Here is a 15,726-nt window from a genome sequence, read left to right on the forward strand (position 1 = left end):
TGTTGTTGAGAAAAATGAATTTGAAATACAGTGGCACCTCATGATAGGAACTTAATTGGTTCCAGGAGGAGGTTCGTAAGGTGAAAAGTTCGTAAGACGAAACAATGTTTCCCACAGGAATCAATGTAAAAGCAAATCATGCGTGCAAATCCTTCAGGAAAATCCCAAACTTTAGAAGGGAGGCGAACAGAGGGCAGGGAGGAGCAGCTAAAGGGGGCGGGTGGAAGAAGCAAGGCTAGGCTAAAGGGTGAGTGGGAAGGAAGAAAGGCAAGGGGGGGTGCCCCTCCCTTTTCTTTCTTCAAAAGACACCCTTTCAGTGCCTCTGCAAGCACGCTGTTCTCTGCAAAGTCTTTCCCCCTCCAAGCCACCCCTCCCTTTCTTTCTTCAAAAGACACCCTTTCAGTGCCTGCAAGCACGCTGTTCTCCTACTTTTGTTAATGCAAAGTCTTTCCCCCTCCAAGCCGCCCCTCCCTTTTCTTTCTTCAAAAGACACTCTTTCAGTGCCTGCAAGCACACTGTTCTTCTACTTTTGTTAATGCAAAGTCTTTCCCCCTCCAAGTTTCAAGTTTCAAATTTTATTGGATTTATATGCCGCCCCTCTCCGAAAACTCGGGGCGGCTAACAACAATCATGAACAATATATAATAAAATCCAATACTATCCAATACTCCAAGCCACCCCTCCCTTTTCTTTCTTCAAAAAAAGGGGGAAAAAGAGACCCCTTCATCCCAGCAGCAGTGGCTTGGGTTCGTAAGGTAAAAATAGTTCAGAAGAAGAGGCAAAAAAATCTTAAACACCGGGTTTGTATCTTGAAAAGTTCATTAGAAGAGGCGTTCGTACCACTGTACATGCGCGCTCGGTTGCATATCTCAAAACATTATTCAGAGTTGCTGCTTTAAACCAAATTCCTGAGGTCTCAGGGCCCCAAAGGGAATTATCATCGGATCCAGCATGTGCAACGGGAAGAAATTCGTTAGAGTGGTTAATTCCCCATGATCGAGTTGTCGTTCTCTTAATTGGCTGTAAAAAAAAAATGGTCAGATCTTCCAATATCTGGAGAAAAACAAATCCATTGATAAAATGGATTTAAATGACTATGTCCAAGAAAAGTCCCTAAAGCTGATAGAAATCGTGTGAAACAAAGGAAAGGAAATAAAAACACACAACTCTATTGATTGTGGCTGTGTGTAGCATCACTGCTCACATTTTGAGGTATCAGCTTTGGTCTGTTTTGATTCGATGCAGCGTTTTGATTTGATAACAATTTTTTTCCAAGCAAACAAGGCAAAGGTGGTATTTGAACCGGTTCAGAACGGTTTGGCCGAACTAGTATCGGCGACTGCCTAACCGCCTGGATATTAATGTTGTCCTATTAAGCCACATTTTTTAGGGTTATGGGCGCATTCACAAAAGGAGCATTTACAGTGTTGGGCTGCCAAAATTTTTACGCCCACACTGGGCGTGGCTTATTTTGTTTGGGTGGCTTGATGGTCATGTGACTGGGTAGGAGTGGCTTGCCGGCCATGTGACCAGGTAGGAGTGGCTTGAAAATCATGTGACCGGGGCTGGTTTAAAGGTCATGTGACTGGGTGGGAGTGGCTTACCGACCAAGATAAGTTTTCAAATAGGTGCTTGGACACTTTTTCAATTGATTAAGTCACATTATTTGAATAGCCACAAAAAGGACAAATGATAGACAGCGTTATTTGTTGAGGAGCACAGTCACATTTTAAGGTTTTGTACTGAACCCCCAAGGTTCAGAGGGAATAACAATGAAAACAAGTCTGGGGGAAATAAAACTTCTTAGCAAGGGAAAAAATCCTGCAAGTTACATTTGCACCCAAATTTTCAGCCTCTTTTAGGGAGGGGGAGTTGCATCTTATACTCCGAAAAATATGGCACATATTTAGCAATCAACATGGGGAGCTTTTACATCATTATTAAGCTTTTATAAACAGGCAGTAGGGCCTACTTAAATTGAATCCAAGATGGAATGATTGAGGTCACAATGAGGTCTTGTTATTTTGTGCCTCGAGAGCGCCCTTCACAAGGAAGCCAAAGGAAGAGACCAGCCTAAATAAGCCTCATTGTACTAATTCCACATAGTCTTTGACTTGCAACCGCAGCCGAGTGCAACATTTCTATTGCTAAGCGCGGCCGTTGTTAAGCGAGCTTAGCCCTATTTTACAACTTTTCGTGCCAACAGCCGTTTAGTGAATCATGGCAGCTTTTAAGTTTAGCCACATGGTTGTTAAGTACACCTGACTTCCCCAGATCGCATGACATTGCAACCGTCGTAAATGTGAGTCAGTTTTCAAGAGTCTGAATTTTCATCAGGTGGCCAAGGGGAGGCTCCCGTGGTCGTAAGCGTGAAAAATGGTCATAAGACTCTTGTTTCAGGGACGCTATAACTTTATTAAATGAACTAATAAGTTTAATTTAATTCAATTCAATTTTATTTATTTATTCATTCATTCATTCATTCATTCATTCATTCATTCATTCAATATTTATGCCACCCTTCTCCTTAGACTCAGGGCGGCTTACACCATGTTAGCAATAGCACTTTTTTACAGAGCCAGCCTATTGCCCCCACAATCCAGGTCCCCATTTTACCCACCTCGGAAAGATGGAAGGCTGAGTCAACCTTGAGCCTGTGATGAGATTTGAACCGCTGACCTACAGATCTACAGTCAGCTTCAGTGGCCTTCAGTACAGCGCTCTACCTGCTATGCCACCCCGGCTCAATTTATTTGACATATGCTACCCAATCCTATGGGACTCAGTTGATCCTCAAGTTTATTTATTTATTTAATTCAACTTCTATGATGCTCAATCATAAAGGACTCAGTTGAAGATTACCTGTGTTTTGAACATTTTTTTAAATTTATTTGTTTTGTTTTGTCTATTACATAATGTAGGTATGTGAAGATATAATGATATTAATACGCATGAATAAAAGATTATAAAAACATTAGAAATAAATAGAGAAGAAATAATCATTGGAAATAATAGAGCTCATATTCATGATGCTTGTAAAACATAAAGAGACATTAGGACAGGGGACAGAAGGCACGCTGGTACACTTATGCACGCCCTTTACTGACCTCTTAAACAGTGGACAATCTAAGGGTAAAGTTTTGGGGGTTAGGGAATAAGTGCATGGCATGCACAGAAGCTCAGGGAGGGTGAAAAACGGGCCTATTGAAAGTTCAGGAAGGCCGGAAACGGTCCCATTTTTGGCCTCCAGAGCCTGGGGAGGCCGTTTCCCCCCTCCCGAAGGCTTGAGGAAAGCCTCTGGAGCCCGGGGAGGGCAAAAACACCCTGCCGTGGTGCAGGAGACCAACTAGGCCATGCCCACCAAGGCCACACCCACCCAGCAACCTGGCATAGAAGCCCATCCTTGCCCTCTTAGTGCTTGTCTCTTCTTGCGATCCTGTCCCATGATATGTAGGATAATACAGTAATACCTCATCTTATGAACCTAATTGGTTCCAGGGGGCGGTTTGTAAGACAAAAAGTTCGTAAGATGAAACATTGTTTCCCATAGGAAACAATGTAAAATCTATTAATCCGTGCAACAAAAACCCCCCGCAAAAAAACGCCGCAGCCCGGCTTCCCAGCGTCGTCCTGAACCCGAACGCCAAACCCGAACTTCCAGGTTCGGCGTTCGGGAGGCCACCAAGAAGCCCCCCGGCTGTTTTAAAAGGTGACAGCCAGGCGGCGGGGCTTCCCAGCGGCCTCCCGAACCCGAACTTTTGCTGAACTTCCGGGTTCGGCGTTCAGGAGGCCTCTGGGAAGCCCCGCCACCCAGCTGTCACCTTTTAAAACAGCCGGGGGGCTTCTCGGCGGCCTCCCGAACGCCAAACCCAGAAGTTCGGGTTTGACGTTCGGGTTCAGGAGAACGCTGGGAAGCCCCCCGGCTGTTTCAAAAAGCGACAGCTGGGCGGCGGGGCTTCTTGGCGGTGGCAGGTTCATAAGAAGAAAAAAGTTCGTAAGAAGAGGCAAAAATTTTCTGAACCCCGGGTTCGTATCTCGGGTTGTTCGTAAAACGAGAGATTCGTATCATGAGGTACCACTGTATTAAAATATGTCAAAAATAGATCTAAAATGGAATAAAAATTCTGCTAAACTGTCAGTTGAAACCCAGGGTGTGAAAAATAGGTAATCAGTGGCCCAAATTAGGTGGCGGCTCGATTTGGGGAAAAAATCCTGACACCGTTCATAGATTACAAAGCTTCGGTTGGTGGAGAAAACCTATTCGATTTTATTTGGTTTGGTTTGGGAGAGGTTTTTAAAAGCTCCGGAAGTCTCTACTCTTATGTTTTTAAAAAAATTAAATAAAGACACGGATCATTACTCAAATGAGAAAGGGGACCATTGTTACATTATTGGGAAAAGTTCACTGCAAATGAGAAGAGAAAATGAAAACGACTAAGAAGCAAATGGGATTTGCAGAACAAAGCTACCTAAGGATCCCTCCCCAGCTCAGAATTAACCTCAGCATCCAAGACCCCACTGTGGGCGCCTGGGAATGGACTAACGCAGGTGCTCCTCGACTTAAATGGTCACAACTCAGCCCAAAATTGATGTTGCAGAATGAGACGTCTTTAAGCCCACCTTTGACTTTGCTTGTCAGAAGGTCACAAAAGTTGATCACATGTTGGAGAAGGAGGAGGAGGAAAGGAGGGAAGGAGAAGGGGAGGGAGGGAGAGAAGAGGAGGAAGAGAAGGAGAGGGAGGGGAAGAGGAGAAGAAGAAAAGAGGAGGGGAGGGAGGAGATGAGGAGAGAAGGAGAGAATAAGAGGAGGGGGAGAAGAGAAGGGGAGGGAGGGGAAGAGGAGAAGGGGAGGAAGAGGAAAAGGAGAGGGAGGGGAGGAGCAGAAGAAAAAAAGGAGGACAATGGGAGGGAGGTGGAAGAGGAGGAGGAGGATAAAAGGGGATGGAGGGGAGGAAGAGTAAAAGAAGTGGGAGGGTAAGGAGCAGGAGAAGAAAAAAGGCCGAGGATGAGGAGAAGGGGAGGGAGGGAGGAAAAGGAGGAGAAGAGGGAAGGGAGGGATGAAGAAGAAGAGGAGAAGTGTGGGGAAGGGGAAGAGGAAGAGAAGGAGGAGGAGTGGGAGGAGAATTAGAGGAAGAAGAAGAGACCAATATCATGATTTTCCAGAAATGCAAAACTAACTCCCGGATATAGCGAACCTATGACACGTGTGCTAGAGGTGACACGCTGAGCCATATCTGAGAGCAATGTTGGCTTTGCGCTATGTCAGCTCCAGTGCGCTGATTTCAGGACTACTTTTGTGCTGTTTTCGCTCTCCTGAACTCCGAGGATGGCAAAAAATGGCCCAACAGGCCTACTGGAAGTCCGGAGACTCCATTGAGGCCTGTGTGTTTGTGTGGGTGCGAGCACGGGAGGGTTTTGCATGGGAGGGCATTGCATTATATGTGTGGGCACGCACAGGGGCGGATTCATCCAACACCCCTACCGATGCACTGTGTGTGCAGCTTTGGGTGTGTTGCATGTGCGCATGGGCTCCCCAGTGAAAGTTTGCTTCTGTGCATGCAGAGAAACCAAGATTTTGTGAGGGGACATGCACACATGCGAGAATTTCGCGCATGCCCTGGAGCAAAAAGTCACCGGAATCTCCTGTGCGCATCCCCTCACAAGATTTTGCTCCCCTGCGCATGCACAGAAGCAAACTTTTTGCTGGGACGCCTGCAGCACATTTGAAGCTATGCACGCAACTCGATTTTTACAACCGGTGTGACGTCCTTTATCATTCTGGTAGCAACCCACTATTGTGCGTGCGCATGTGTGTTAGGGCGCCCGCACACACCCTCACTGATCTGTAGTTTGCTGTGTAGTTTGTGAATTAGAAATAGTGATGAAATCCATTTATACCCAGGACTAAAGTATAGACTTCCCACTGTGGTTAATTCTTATTTTTACCACTGCAAGTCTATATTATTCTGTCAAATGCTCCACAACTACATTTTTCCCCTTTGAGGGGAGAAAACAAAAATCGGGGCTGAATAAGGTAGTTTCCTCACCCTCGTGTTTTATGTGTACCCATTGATACATCTACAAATCTTATTTAAAGTGAATGGAATTAAGTGTTAAAAGCAAGTTATTATATACTGCTGACTGAGGCGGAACAATCTCTTATTTCTTCCTCAAAGCCTTGTTCTTTTAGATAACTCACCAACTGAAATTTTAAGGCATGTTTAATTATCTTTTATGATTGCATTTTGCCTAGTTTTTTTCCCCCTCCAGTTATCATAAATTGAATATCTCTCCACCACGACTGTAAATAGTGTCATTTACAGAGAGAGGGGGATTGGTTTGGAAGAACATAAGAACATAAGAGCCCTGCTGAATCAGGCCAAAGCCCATCGAGTCCAGCATTCTGTGTTACGCAGTGGTCCACCAATTGTCCATTGGGATCTTGAGCAGAAAGAGAAGGCAACACCCTCCCTTTCCCTTGACCCCCAACAAATGGTACTCAAGGGAACCCTGCCTGCCTCAACCAACATAGAGGCGGCACATGGACATCTGTTTCAATAACCACCGATACACTTGGCATCAATGAATCTGTCTAATCCTGCCTTGAAGCTATCAAGGCTGATAGCTGTCATGACCTCTTCAGGAAAGGAATTCCATAAAAGCCCTTCACTCCTCCACTCGAAACAGAATATCCTACGAAAATAGACTAACAATCCTGGGCCTAGAAAGCCTAGAACTACGGCACCTAAAACACGATCTAAGTATTACCCACAAGAGGATATGCTGCAACGTCCTACCGGTCAATGACTACTTCAGCTTCAACCGCAACAACACAAGAGCATGCAACAGATTCAAACTTAATACGAACTGCTCCAAACCTGACTGTAAAAAATATGATTTCAACAGTCGAGTTATCGAAGCGTGGAACTCTATTGTGTCAACCCCTAACCCCCAACACTTCTCCCTTAGACTCTCCACGATTGACCTCTCCAGGTTCCTAAGAGGCCAGTAAGGGGCATACATAAGTGCACTAGTGTGCCTTTTGTCCCCTGTCCAATTGTCTTTCCTTTCTCTCACTTATCATATATATTTTCTTTCTTTCATATATTCTCTCCTCTAAGTTCACTTTTACCCTTATATATATTACTACATGTCTATTTTTCTTCCTATGTATTTGTGTATTAGATGAATGAATGAATGAATGAATGAATGAATGAATGAATGAATGAATGAATAAATTAATAAATTAATAAACCAATGACCCTCTGGGTGAAGAAATGTTTCTCTTTATTTGTCCTCCCTTTCTTACATGTGAGCTTTAGGTGGTGCCCCCTTGTCCTAGTATTGTGTGATAGAGAAAAGAATTTCTCTCTATCCACCTTTTCTATCCCATGCATGATTTTATACACTTCGATCAAGTCACCCCCCCTTAAACACCGTTTTTAAGGCTGAAGAGACCAAGGCGTTGCAACCTGGTTTCATAAGGGAGGTGCAAACAACCAGGTTGGCGAACCAGATGAAAATGAACCCTAGCCCCTGGCTGCAACCAACCATAATATTCCAACTGCGATGCTAATTGTAAGAATAGGCTTAGAATAAGATTGCGCCGTAGTTATAAGAAGCACCAAAGAGTATTTTCTTTTTTTAAAAAACCCTTTGAAAATGCCATGCTGACTGCAGGAGTCCCAGATTAAAGCACCCACAGCAGATGGCTGCTCCGCCTGTGCACGAACATACCCTGTGGAGGAGATGCAATTGTTTGCGATGTCACGCTGTGCTGATTGCTAGGATGTTTCCCCAAATCTTCAGAGAACGGGTGCCTGTCTGAAATTTAAGAGCGTTGTTTCGCATTTTGCATTCTGCCCTTAATATGGGAGAGGCCTTGACCTGCTTGCTTTCAAGGAGGGCTATGCAAACCCTTCCAAATATACGCGCTTTCGGATATGGAGGAATACTTAAAGGGATGCTTCTTCTCCAAAGTGTGAAGTTTTCCCAGCTCATGGGATTCCTTGGGAACCTCGTCCCAGCCGTCTACAGAACCCTCCCATTTAAAGGATTTTTAAAAAATAATCTTTATTTCTTTAATGGTACCCCGCTTTATTTATTTTTATTTTTATTTATTTATTTTGTCCAATACACAATAATACACAATGAAGGTTATAGAGGATATAGTAGAGAAGAAATACGAGACATAGGAGAGACTATAGGACAGGGGACAGAAGGCACTCTAGTGCACTTATGTATTATGTATTATCTCTACAAATAACTCAGGGCAGAAAAACGCATCCGATAGACTTTCCTCCTCCTATTTATCCCCACACAAACTGCCCCATGAGGTGAATTGGGCTGAAGGAGAAGGAGTGCTCAAAGACACCCAGCTGGCTTTCATCGCTAGAACTATCATCAGAGGACTCGAACTCACCATCTCCTGGTGATTGGTCCAAAGTCACCCAGATGACTTTGCTGCCAAAGGTAGAGCTAGAATTCACCATCTCCTGATTTATAGGCCATCATCTTAACCATCTATAGCCATGTTCGGGAGACCACAGTGACACACGGACAGGGGTGGGCAGAAGGCAGGATGGGGTGGAACGCAGTTCCACTGGCAGAAATGAAGATGCGTGCGCAGCTCCAGCTGATCAGCGGCTGTCATTTCCGGGATTACTGGACTCAGATCGGCTCTCCTTTTTTTCCTTGCTGCTGCTGCTGCTGCTGCATCTGCGCTCCTTGCTTTTTTCCTCTTTCCTCCTTCCTGGTCTCGGACGAGCTTCCCTCTCTCCTGCCCGGCTCCCCTCCAGCTTCATGCGGCCACCTCCCACCTGAGGCGTAGGCAGAAGCCGTGGATGGAAGCGGCGCTGGCAGCATTTATGCTTCTGGCAGCACCCGTTCACCTAGCTACCCAGCCTGAGGCGGGGAGGTGACCCAGGAAGGAGAGCGCGGGAAACCCAAAGCAAATTGTCACCTGAGCAGGCGAGGTGTGTTTTGTCAGTTTCAGCCTAGGTATCAGTTAATGGATGCTGCTAGAGGAGGAGGTTGGACTAGATGACCTCTAAGGTTGCTATCAACTCTATGATTGTTACTTAGTCCAGATTTTGTTATTGTTAGGCTGAATGAATATACAGTATTTATTAGACTTCGTTCTTTTCTCTCTTTTTTTCCCCGCAGACTGAAAAGATGGAAGATAAATGCCTGTTTTTGGTGGGGAAAGAAAAAGTGACCTTGAATCTGGAGATTAAAAATTAATTACCAGTTGAAAAATACATGCCAATGAATTATTTTTAACAAAGTAGCTGAGGTTTTCATAACGCTTGGCATTCTGAGTGAATAAGATCTTTCAGCTGTGATGAGGGGGGCGTTTGCCCAGGTTTGCCTGGTGTACCAGTTGCGGCCCTATCTGGACCGGGACTCATTGCTCACAGTCACTCATGCCCTCATCACCTCGAGGCTTGACTACTGTAACGCTCTCTACATGGGGCTACCTTTGAAAACTGTTCGGAAATTTCAGATCGTGCAGAATGCAGCTGCGAGATCAATCATGGGCTTTCCCAAATACAGTGGTACCTCGAGATACGAGTTTAATTCGTTCCGGACCTGGGCTCTTAAGTCGAGCAGCTCTTATCTCGAACGACTTTTCCCCATAGGAATTAATGTAAATAATTTTAATTGGTTCCAGCCCTCAAAAAACTCACAAAGTTAGTCTAAATTATGCAGAAAGACATGTTTTTAATGAAGAAATGTACATGTACATATAAATGAATAATGAAGTTTCTTTCACTTAACTTGTAAACTTTCTTAAACTTTTAAATTTACATATGTTCAACTTCTCTGCCACCCAATCCTGTAGGACAGAGGTCCCCAACCCTTTTTGCACCAGGGACCGGCTTTAAGCGATCAAGAGACGAATGGGTGAATGAATGGACGGAGGGTGGGAAGGAAGGAAGGAAAGAGGGAAGGGACAGGAACAGAGGAAGGAAGCAAGGAAACTTATGAAAGGGGAGAGTAAGAGAGGAATGAGTGAAGGGAGGGAGGGAGGGAAGAAGGTGGGAAGGAGAAAGAAAAGAAGAAATAGAGGAAGGGAAGGTAAAAGAGAAAAAGAAAAAGAGCAAGAAAGAAAGAAAGGGGGAAGGGACAGGAACAGAGGAAGGAAGCAAGGAAACTTATGAAAGGGGAGAGTAAGAGAGGAATGAGTGAAGGGAGGGAGGGAGGGAAGAAGGTGGGAAGGAGAAAGAAAAGAAGAAATAGAGGAAGGGAAGGTAAAAGAGAGAAAGAAAAAGAGCAAGAAAGAAAGCTGCAAGCACCCCCCGAGCCCCCCAGGCCGGCTGCAACCTTTTAAAACACGCGTGCCGCTTCGCAGCTGTCTCCTGAAGCCGAACGCGGAAGTTAGCGTTTGGCTTCAGGAGACAGCTCCTTGGCGCTTGTATCTCGAATTTGGGCTTGTAAGTAGAACAAAAATATCTCTCCCCTCCCAGCTCTTATCTCGATTTGCTCTTAAGTAGAGCAGCTCTTATGTCGGGGTTCCACTGTATGCCCATGTTACACCAACACTCCGCAGTCTGCATTGGTTGCCGATCAGTTTCCAGTCACAATTCAAAGTGTTGGTTATGACCTATAAAGCCCTTCATGGCACCGGACCAGATTATCTCAGGGACCACCTTCTGCCGCACGAATCCCAGCAACCAGTTAGGTCCCACAGAGTTGGCCTTCTCGGGGTCCCGTCAACTAAACAACAGCGCTTGGCAGGACCCAGGGGAAGAGCCTTCTCTGTGGTGGCCCTGGCCCTCTGGAATCAACTCCCCCCAGAAATTAGAATTGCCCCCACCCTCCTTGCCTTTCGTAAGCTACTTAAAACCCACCTCTGCCGCCAGGCATGGGGGAACTGAGATACTCTTTCCCCCTAGGCCTTTACAATTTTATGCATGTATGTTTGGTTTTTATATTAATGGGTTTTTAATTGTTTTTAGTATTGGATTATTATTGTACACTGTCTTATTATTGCTGTTAGTCGCCCCGAGTCTCCGGAGAGGGGCGGCATACAAATCCAATAAATAAATAATAATAAATAAAGATAGCTCAGGAGCTTAGTTTGCATGTGATAGTAAATCGATATACACTGTGGGCGACGGTGGTGGGGTGCGTGCATGGGGAGACGCTCGCATTGCATTTCGGGACACCAAAATTGTTACCCCTCACTGATCTAGGATTACAGAGATAGTGAGAATAGTCAGGTTCAAAAATCAGTCCAGCTGATTGATATTAGGTGAAATAAATATTATTAGTGCCACGTCCTCTATGGTGATTTACTTAACCTTGGCAAAAAAGAGAGAGAGGAATTGTAAAATCAAGCATAGCTCGTTTAACAGCCACCTTTTGTTAGCCACGGAAGCTCTGAAGTCAGTTGTCATAAATTGAGGACTACCTAATTGTGACAAGTTATTATAGAAATCAAAGGGCTGTTTAGGAGGGGTGTATATTATGGAGAGGGATTGCATAACAACTCTGCAGGTAATCCTACAGTTTATGACCACAATGGAGCCCATCATTTCCGGCGCTAAGCAAGGGAGTTATTAAGTGAGCTGTACGCCATTTTTAAGACCGTTCTTGCCACAGTTGTTAAGTCAATCACAGGATCACTAAGCGAATCCTGCTTTTCCCATTGGCTTTGTAGGTCGAAAGCTGGCTGGAAAGCTTACCAAGGGTGATCACATGACTAGAAGACAGTGCAACTGTCATAAATACAGTATTTCTTATACAGTATTATATTAACACGCTCTGATGCCAAGGAGTTAGATGTTCTACTCCCCCTCCCCACCTGAAAAGAACTCTGTTCCAACTGCCAGTCGCCTTATATTAATACGCTCTGATGCTATTCCTTTGCTAAACTGGACATGGGCAGGGCCAGTGCATGACTCATCCAGCCTGCAGGCTGTGAGTTTAGGCATTCTACTCCCCCTCCCCACCCGAAAAGAACTCTGTTCCAACTGCCAGTCGCCTTATATTAATACGCTCTGATGCTACTCCTTTGCTAAACTGGACATGGGTAGTGCCAGCGCATGACTCATCCGGCCTGCAGGCTGTGGGTTTAGGCATTCTACTCCCCCTCCCCACCTGAAAAGAACTCTGTTCCAACTGTCAGTTGCCTTATATTAATACGCTCTGGTGCTAAGGAGTTAGCAACATTCTACATAAATTTTCAAGCATTAAGTCTCAATGTAGTGTAACTCATTAATGTTCAAGCTTTAACTGTCAATTTATCAAGCCGGATCACATAGTTTGGTGGCAAAGCACGGGTAACCAGCTACTAGTATGATATAAAAACCTGTCTTGTCATTCCTGTTATTTTGGCACAACCATGGTTTGATGACCCTAAATGTCCTATTGTCAGGCCGAATGACATACCTCATATAAAACCCAATATTAAAAGAAATATATTGGAAACGGGCTTTTCAGAAGACTCTTTATAAGACAACAATATATCAAAAAACTCGTAAACGAATGTCTGGCTCCAGAAGGTGTCTTAATAGTGTTGGATATTAAAATCCCAATTGTACATATTGCTCTGTTCACTCGAACAGATTTGTATTATGCTCTAATTATGCTTTCATTTCTCATTTTCTCAATAATTTTGCCATATAATTTTAAAATTGTAACAATAGCAATAGCTCTTGGGCTATAGAATGGAACGGAACAGAATAGAATAGAATAGAAAATATGGAATAGGATAGAACAGAATAGAAAATATGGAATAGAATAGAATAGAGTAGAATAGAATAGAATAGAATAGAATTCTATATTGGCCAAGTGTGGATTGGACACACAAGGAATTTGTCTTGGTGCAGATGCTCTCAGTGTACATAAATAAAAGATACGTTCATAAAGAATCACAACATACAACACATAATGATAGTCCGGGTACAAATAAGGAAATAAATCATGTTAGGAACCACTCAATATACTTTGTAAGGATAAACAGCTTTACAGTGATTCACAGCCCTCTTTAAGCAAATTACAGAGTAAGCCTATTGCCCCCAACAATCCAGGTCCTCGTTTTATTGATCTCGGAAAGCACAGAAGTTTGAGTCAACCTTAAGACGGTGAGGATCAAACTCTCAGTAATAGGCAGAGTTAGCCTGCAAAGAACCTGGTCACGGTACAAATTAAGTTCGTCAGTAGAGGTACCGCTGTATAAGACGCACCTTCCCCCCCACACCCCAAGAGGGTGGAAATGTCTGTGTGTTTTATACATCGAATTCAGCTATTTTTTTCGCCTCCCGATACCCTGCCATCCCTGGTTTTTTTGCAAAAATGGGGTGCATGAAGGGTCTCGGAAGCCTGCAGAGAGCTGTGGGCTGAGAAAATGCAAAAACACCCCCCTTTTGTGATAAAAGGGCAAAACATTGGCCGTTCTTCATAAAAACGGCATTTTTGTTTACTCCCCCCCTCTCTCTGCAGGCCTCCCAAACAAACCCGAAACAAAAACTAATTTTTTCTTACTTCCCTCTTTGAAATCTTGGTGCGTCTTATACCCCGGTGCCTTTTATCGTCCGAAAAATACGGTAAGTCGTCTCCGCCATCAGCGCAGCCTTTTGAACTCTCTCCGAGTCTAATCCGTCCGTCTTTTTCTGCTTCCCCCCAGCTGGACAGCGCCACGTCCCTCATCCAAGCGGCCAAAAACCTGATGAACGCCGTGGTGCTTACCGTGAAAGCCTCCTACGTGGCTTCGACCAAATACCAGAAAGTCTACGGCACAGCCGCCGTCAATTCGCCGGTGGTCTCTTGGAAAATGAAAGCGCCGGAAAAGAAGCCGCTAGTCAAGAGGGAAAAACCAGAGGAATACCAAACCAGGGTGCGAAGAGGATCCCAAAAGAAACACATTTCGCCCGTACAGGCTCTCAGCGAATTCAAAGCGATGGATTCCTTCTAATGCTTCGCCACGAGGGGTTGTTTGTTTGTTTTTTCTATTGCCTTCCATGGTTTTTTTTTTGTATGCATACCTGCCAACTTGTATGTGTCTGGCATAAGGAGGGAGTGTTGGGGGCAGAACCAGGATAATGATAAAACAATGTCAGTTTGCATGCAACCGAGGCTCAATTAAACCATCATGCAGTATTCCCTCCTGCCCCCCTCCAAAAAAGAGACATACGGGGTTTCTTTATGTTGACTAGCGGCCTTCTCTCACCGTTCTCTTTCCTAAAGTAGCAAAAATGAAACAAAGCAAAAAAAAAAGGCTTTATTGTACTTTATTTATTTTTTAAAGAAGGCTTTTTTTTAAAAAGGAAAAAAAATTGCATTGTAAAACCAGGATAGGGATGGAGAGATTAGGATTGGCGAATGTGAGGTCGTTGGTTCTCTCTGAGCTTAGTTGTTTCCTTGTAGACGTTTCATTACCAATCTAGGTGACATCATCCGTGCTAGATGGAGTACGGTTTGCTCTCTATTCATATACACGTTTTTTGCCTTGTCAATGGTGGTTTGTTGAGTGAGCTGTTATTTATGGTGAGCTTGCTTGCTTGAATTGGTAGGAAGTACCACCAAGGCCACACACACCAACCATGAAAGTACGAGCCGCTTACATATAAACAAGACACCAAAAACCTCAGCGCTGATAATGTTACCTTGTTGGGTCACGAAATGTCTTCAGGAAAAACAACCAAGCTCAACCCCGAGCATCAAATATTCTCTACTCTAGGGAAGAAAGAGCTTGTCCATGCCCAGAGCATAAAGGTTGGCAGGAACATTTGCAGACGGGGGAAATCTTTAAATTGCAATGGGGGTCCATAACAGCTTGTGTTGCTTTCGTAAACTAGCCAATGTGCTTGAATGTGTGGCCTCAATAAGGAGACAATTTAATTTTGAGCCCTCTTCATTACGGTACGTGAATTTTTAAACAAGACGGTGATTAAAAAAAACAAACCCGAAACAAACATGGAATGAATGTTTCCTTTTAACTCAGTTCCCACCCACCCTATTTTTCCTTTCTAATGGTGTTTCGACAACGAATCCTCATCTAATTTGAGCCATTGCCTTCATTCCCCCAACCCCGCTCCCCTCTTTCAATCCAACTTGCTTTCTTTTTTTCAAACTTGAGTTCCTTCTGGTGAAGTATGAAGCACAACATATGGTGGTTGACATTGCCTTTTGTATTATTATAATTATAACGATTAATATTATTAGACATAGAGCCGGTGGTAGAATGTGTAAAAGACATGGAAGCTGAGACATGTCCGAATTTAGAAACAAATATGTAGGTGTAGCTTTGGATGACAGCAAGATATCCAATAGACCATCATAACCGCTAACTCAATAAACTTATTTAACCTTGGCGTTCTCTGAATGGCTCATTTGTTCAGCGTAAACATTGACTCCCTCTTCCTCCAGATTCCAGGGGAAAGCAAACTTAGATTGTTGACGGAATATTTTCACCAATGTACTGCGGAATTTCAGCCACATCTTAACCACTACATCAAACTATTCAGTCACATCTTAACCACTTTCTCAAGTAGAAACATAGAAACATAGAAGTCTGACGGCAGAAAAAGACCTCATGGTCCATCTAGTCCGCCCTTATACTATTTTCTGTATTTTATCTTAGGAGGGATATATGTTTATCCCAGGCATGTTTAAATTCAGTTACTGTGGATTTATCTACCACATCTGTTGGAAGTTTGTTCCAAGGATCTACTACTATTTCAGTAAAATAATATTTTCTCATGTTGCTTTTGATCTTCC

At 44.0% G+C, this 15,726-nt stretch overlaps 1 protein-coding gene across 4 annotated transcripts in view; it reads left to right on the forward strand.

Annotated features, from left to right (window-relative positions):
* Positions 1 to 15,319, forward strand: part of CTNNA2 (catenin alpha 2) — a 361,600-nt gene extending 346,281 nt beyond the window's left edge. For all 4 annotated transcript variants that reach the window (XM_070756873.1, XM_070756876.1, XM_070756875.1 and 1 more), the window contains one exon: positions 13,634 to 15,319. In XM_070756873.1, coding sequence (XP_070612974.1) covers positions 13,634 to 13,921 — 288 coding nt within the window. In that variant the 3' untranslated portion in view covers positions 13,922 to 15,319. The remainder of the gene's footprint in view (positions 1 to 13,633) is intronic.
* The last annotated feature ends 407 nt before the right edge of the window (positions 15,320 to 15,726 follow it).

Source organism: Erythrolamprus reginae, chromosome 7 (genome assembly GCF_031021105.1).
Source record: "Erythrolamprus reginae isolate rEryReg1 chromosome 7, rEryReg1.hap1, whole genome shotgun sequence".
Lineage (NCBI taxonomy): Eukaryota > Metazoa > Chordata > Lepidosauria > Squamata > Dipsadidae > Erythrolamprus > Erythrolamprus reginae.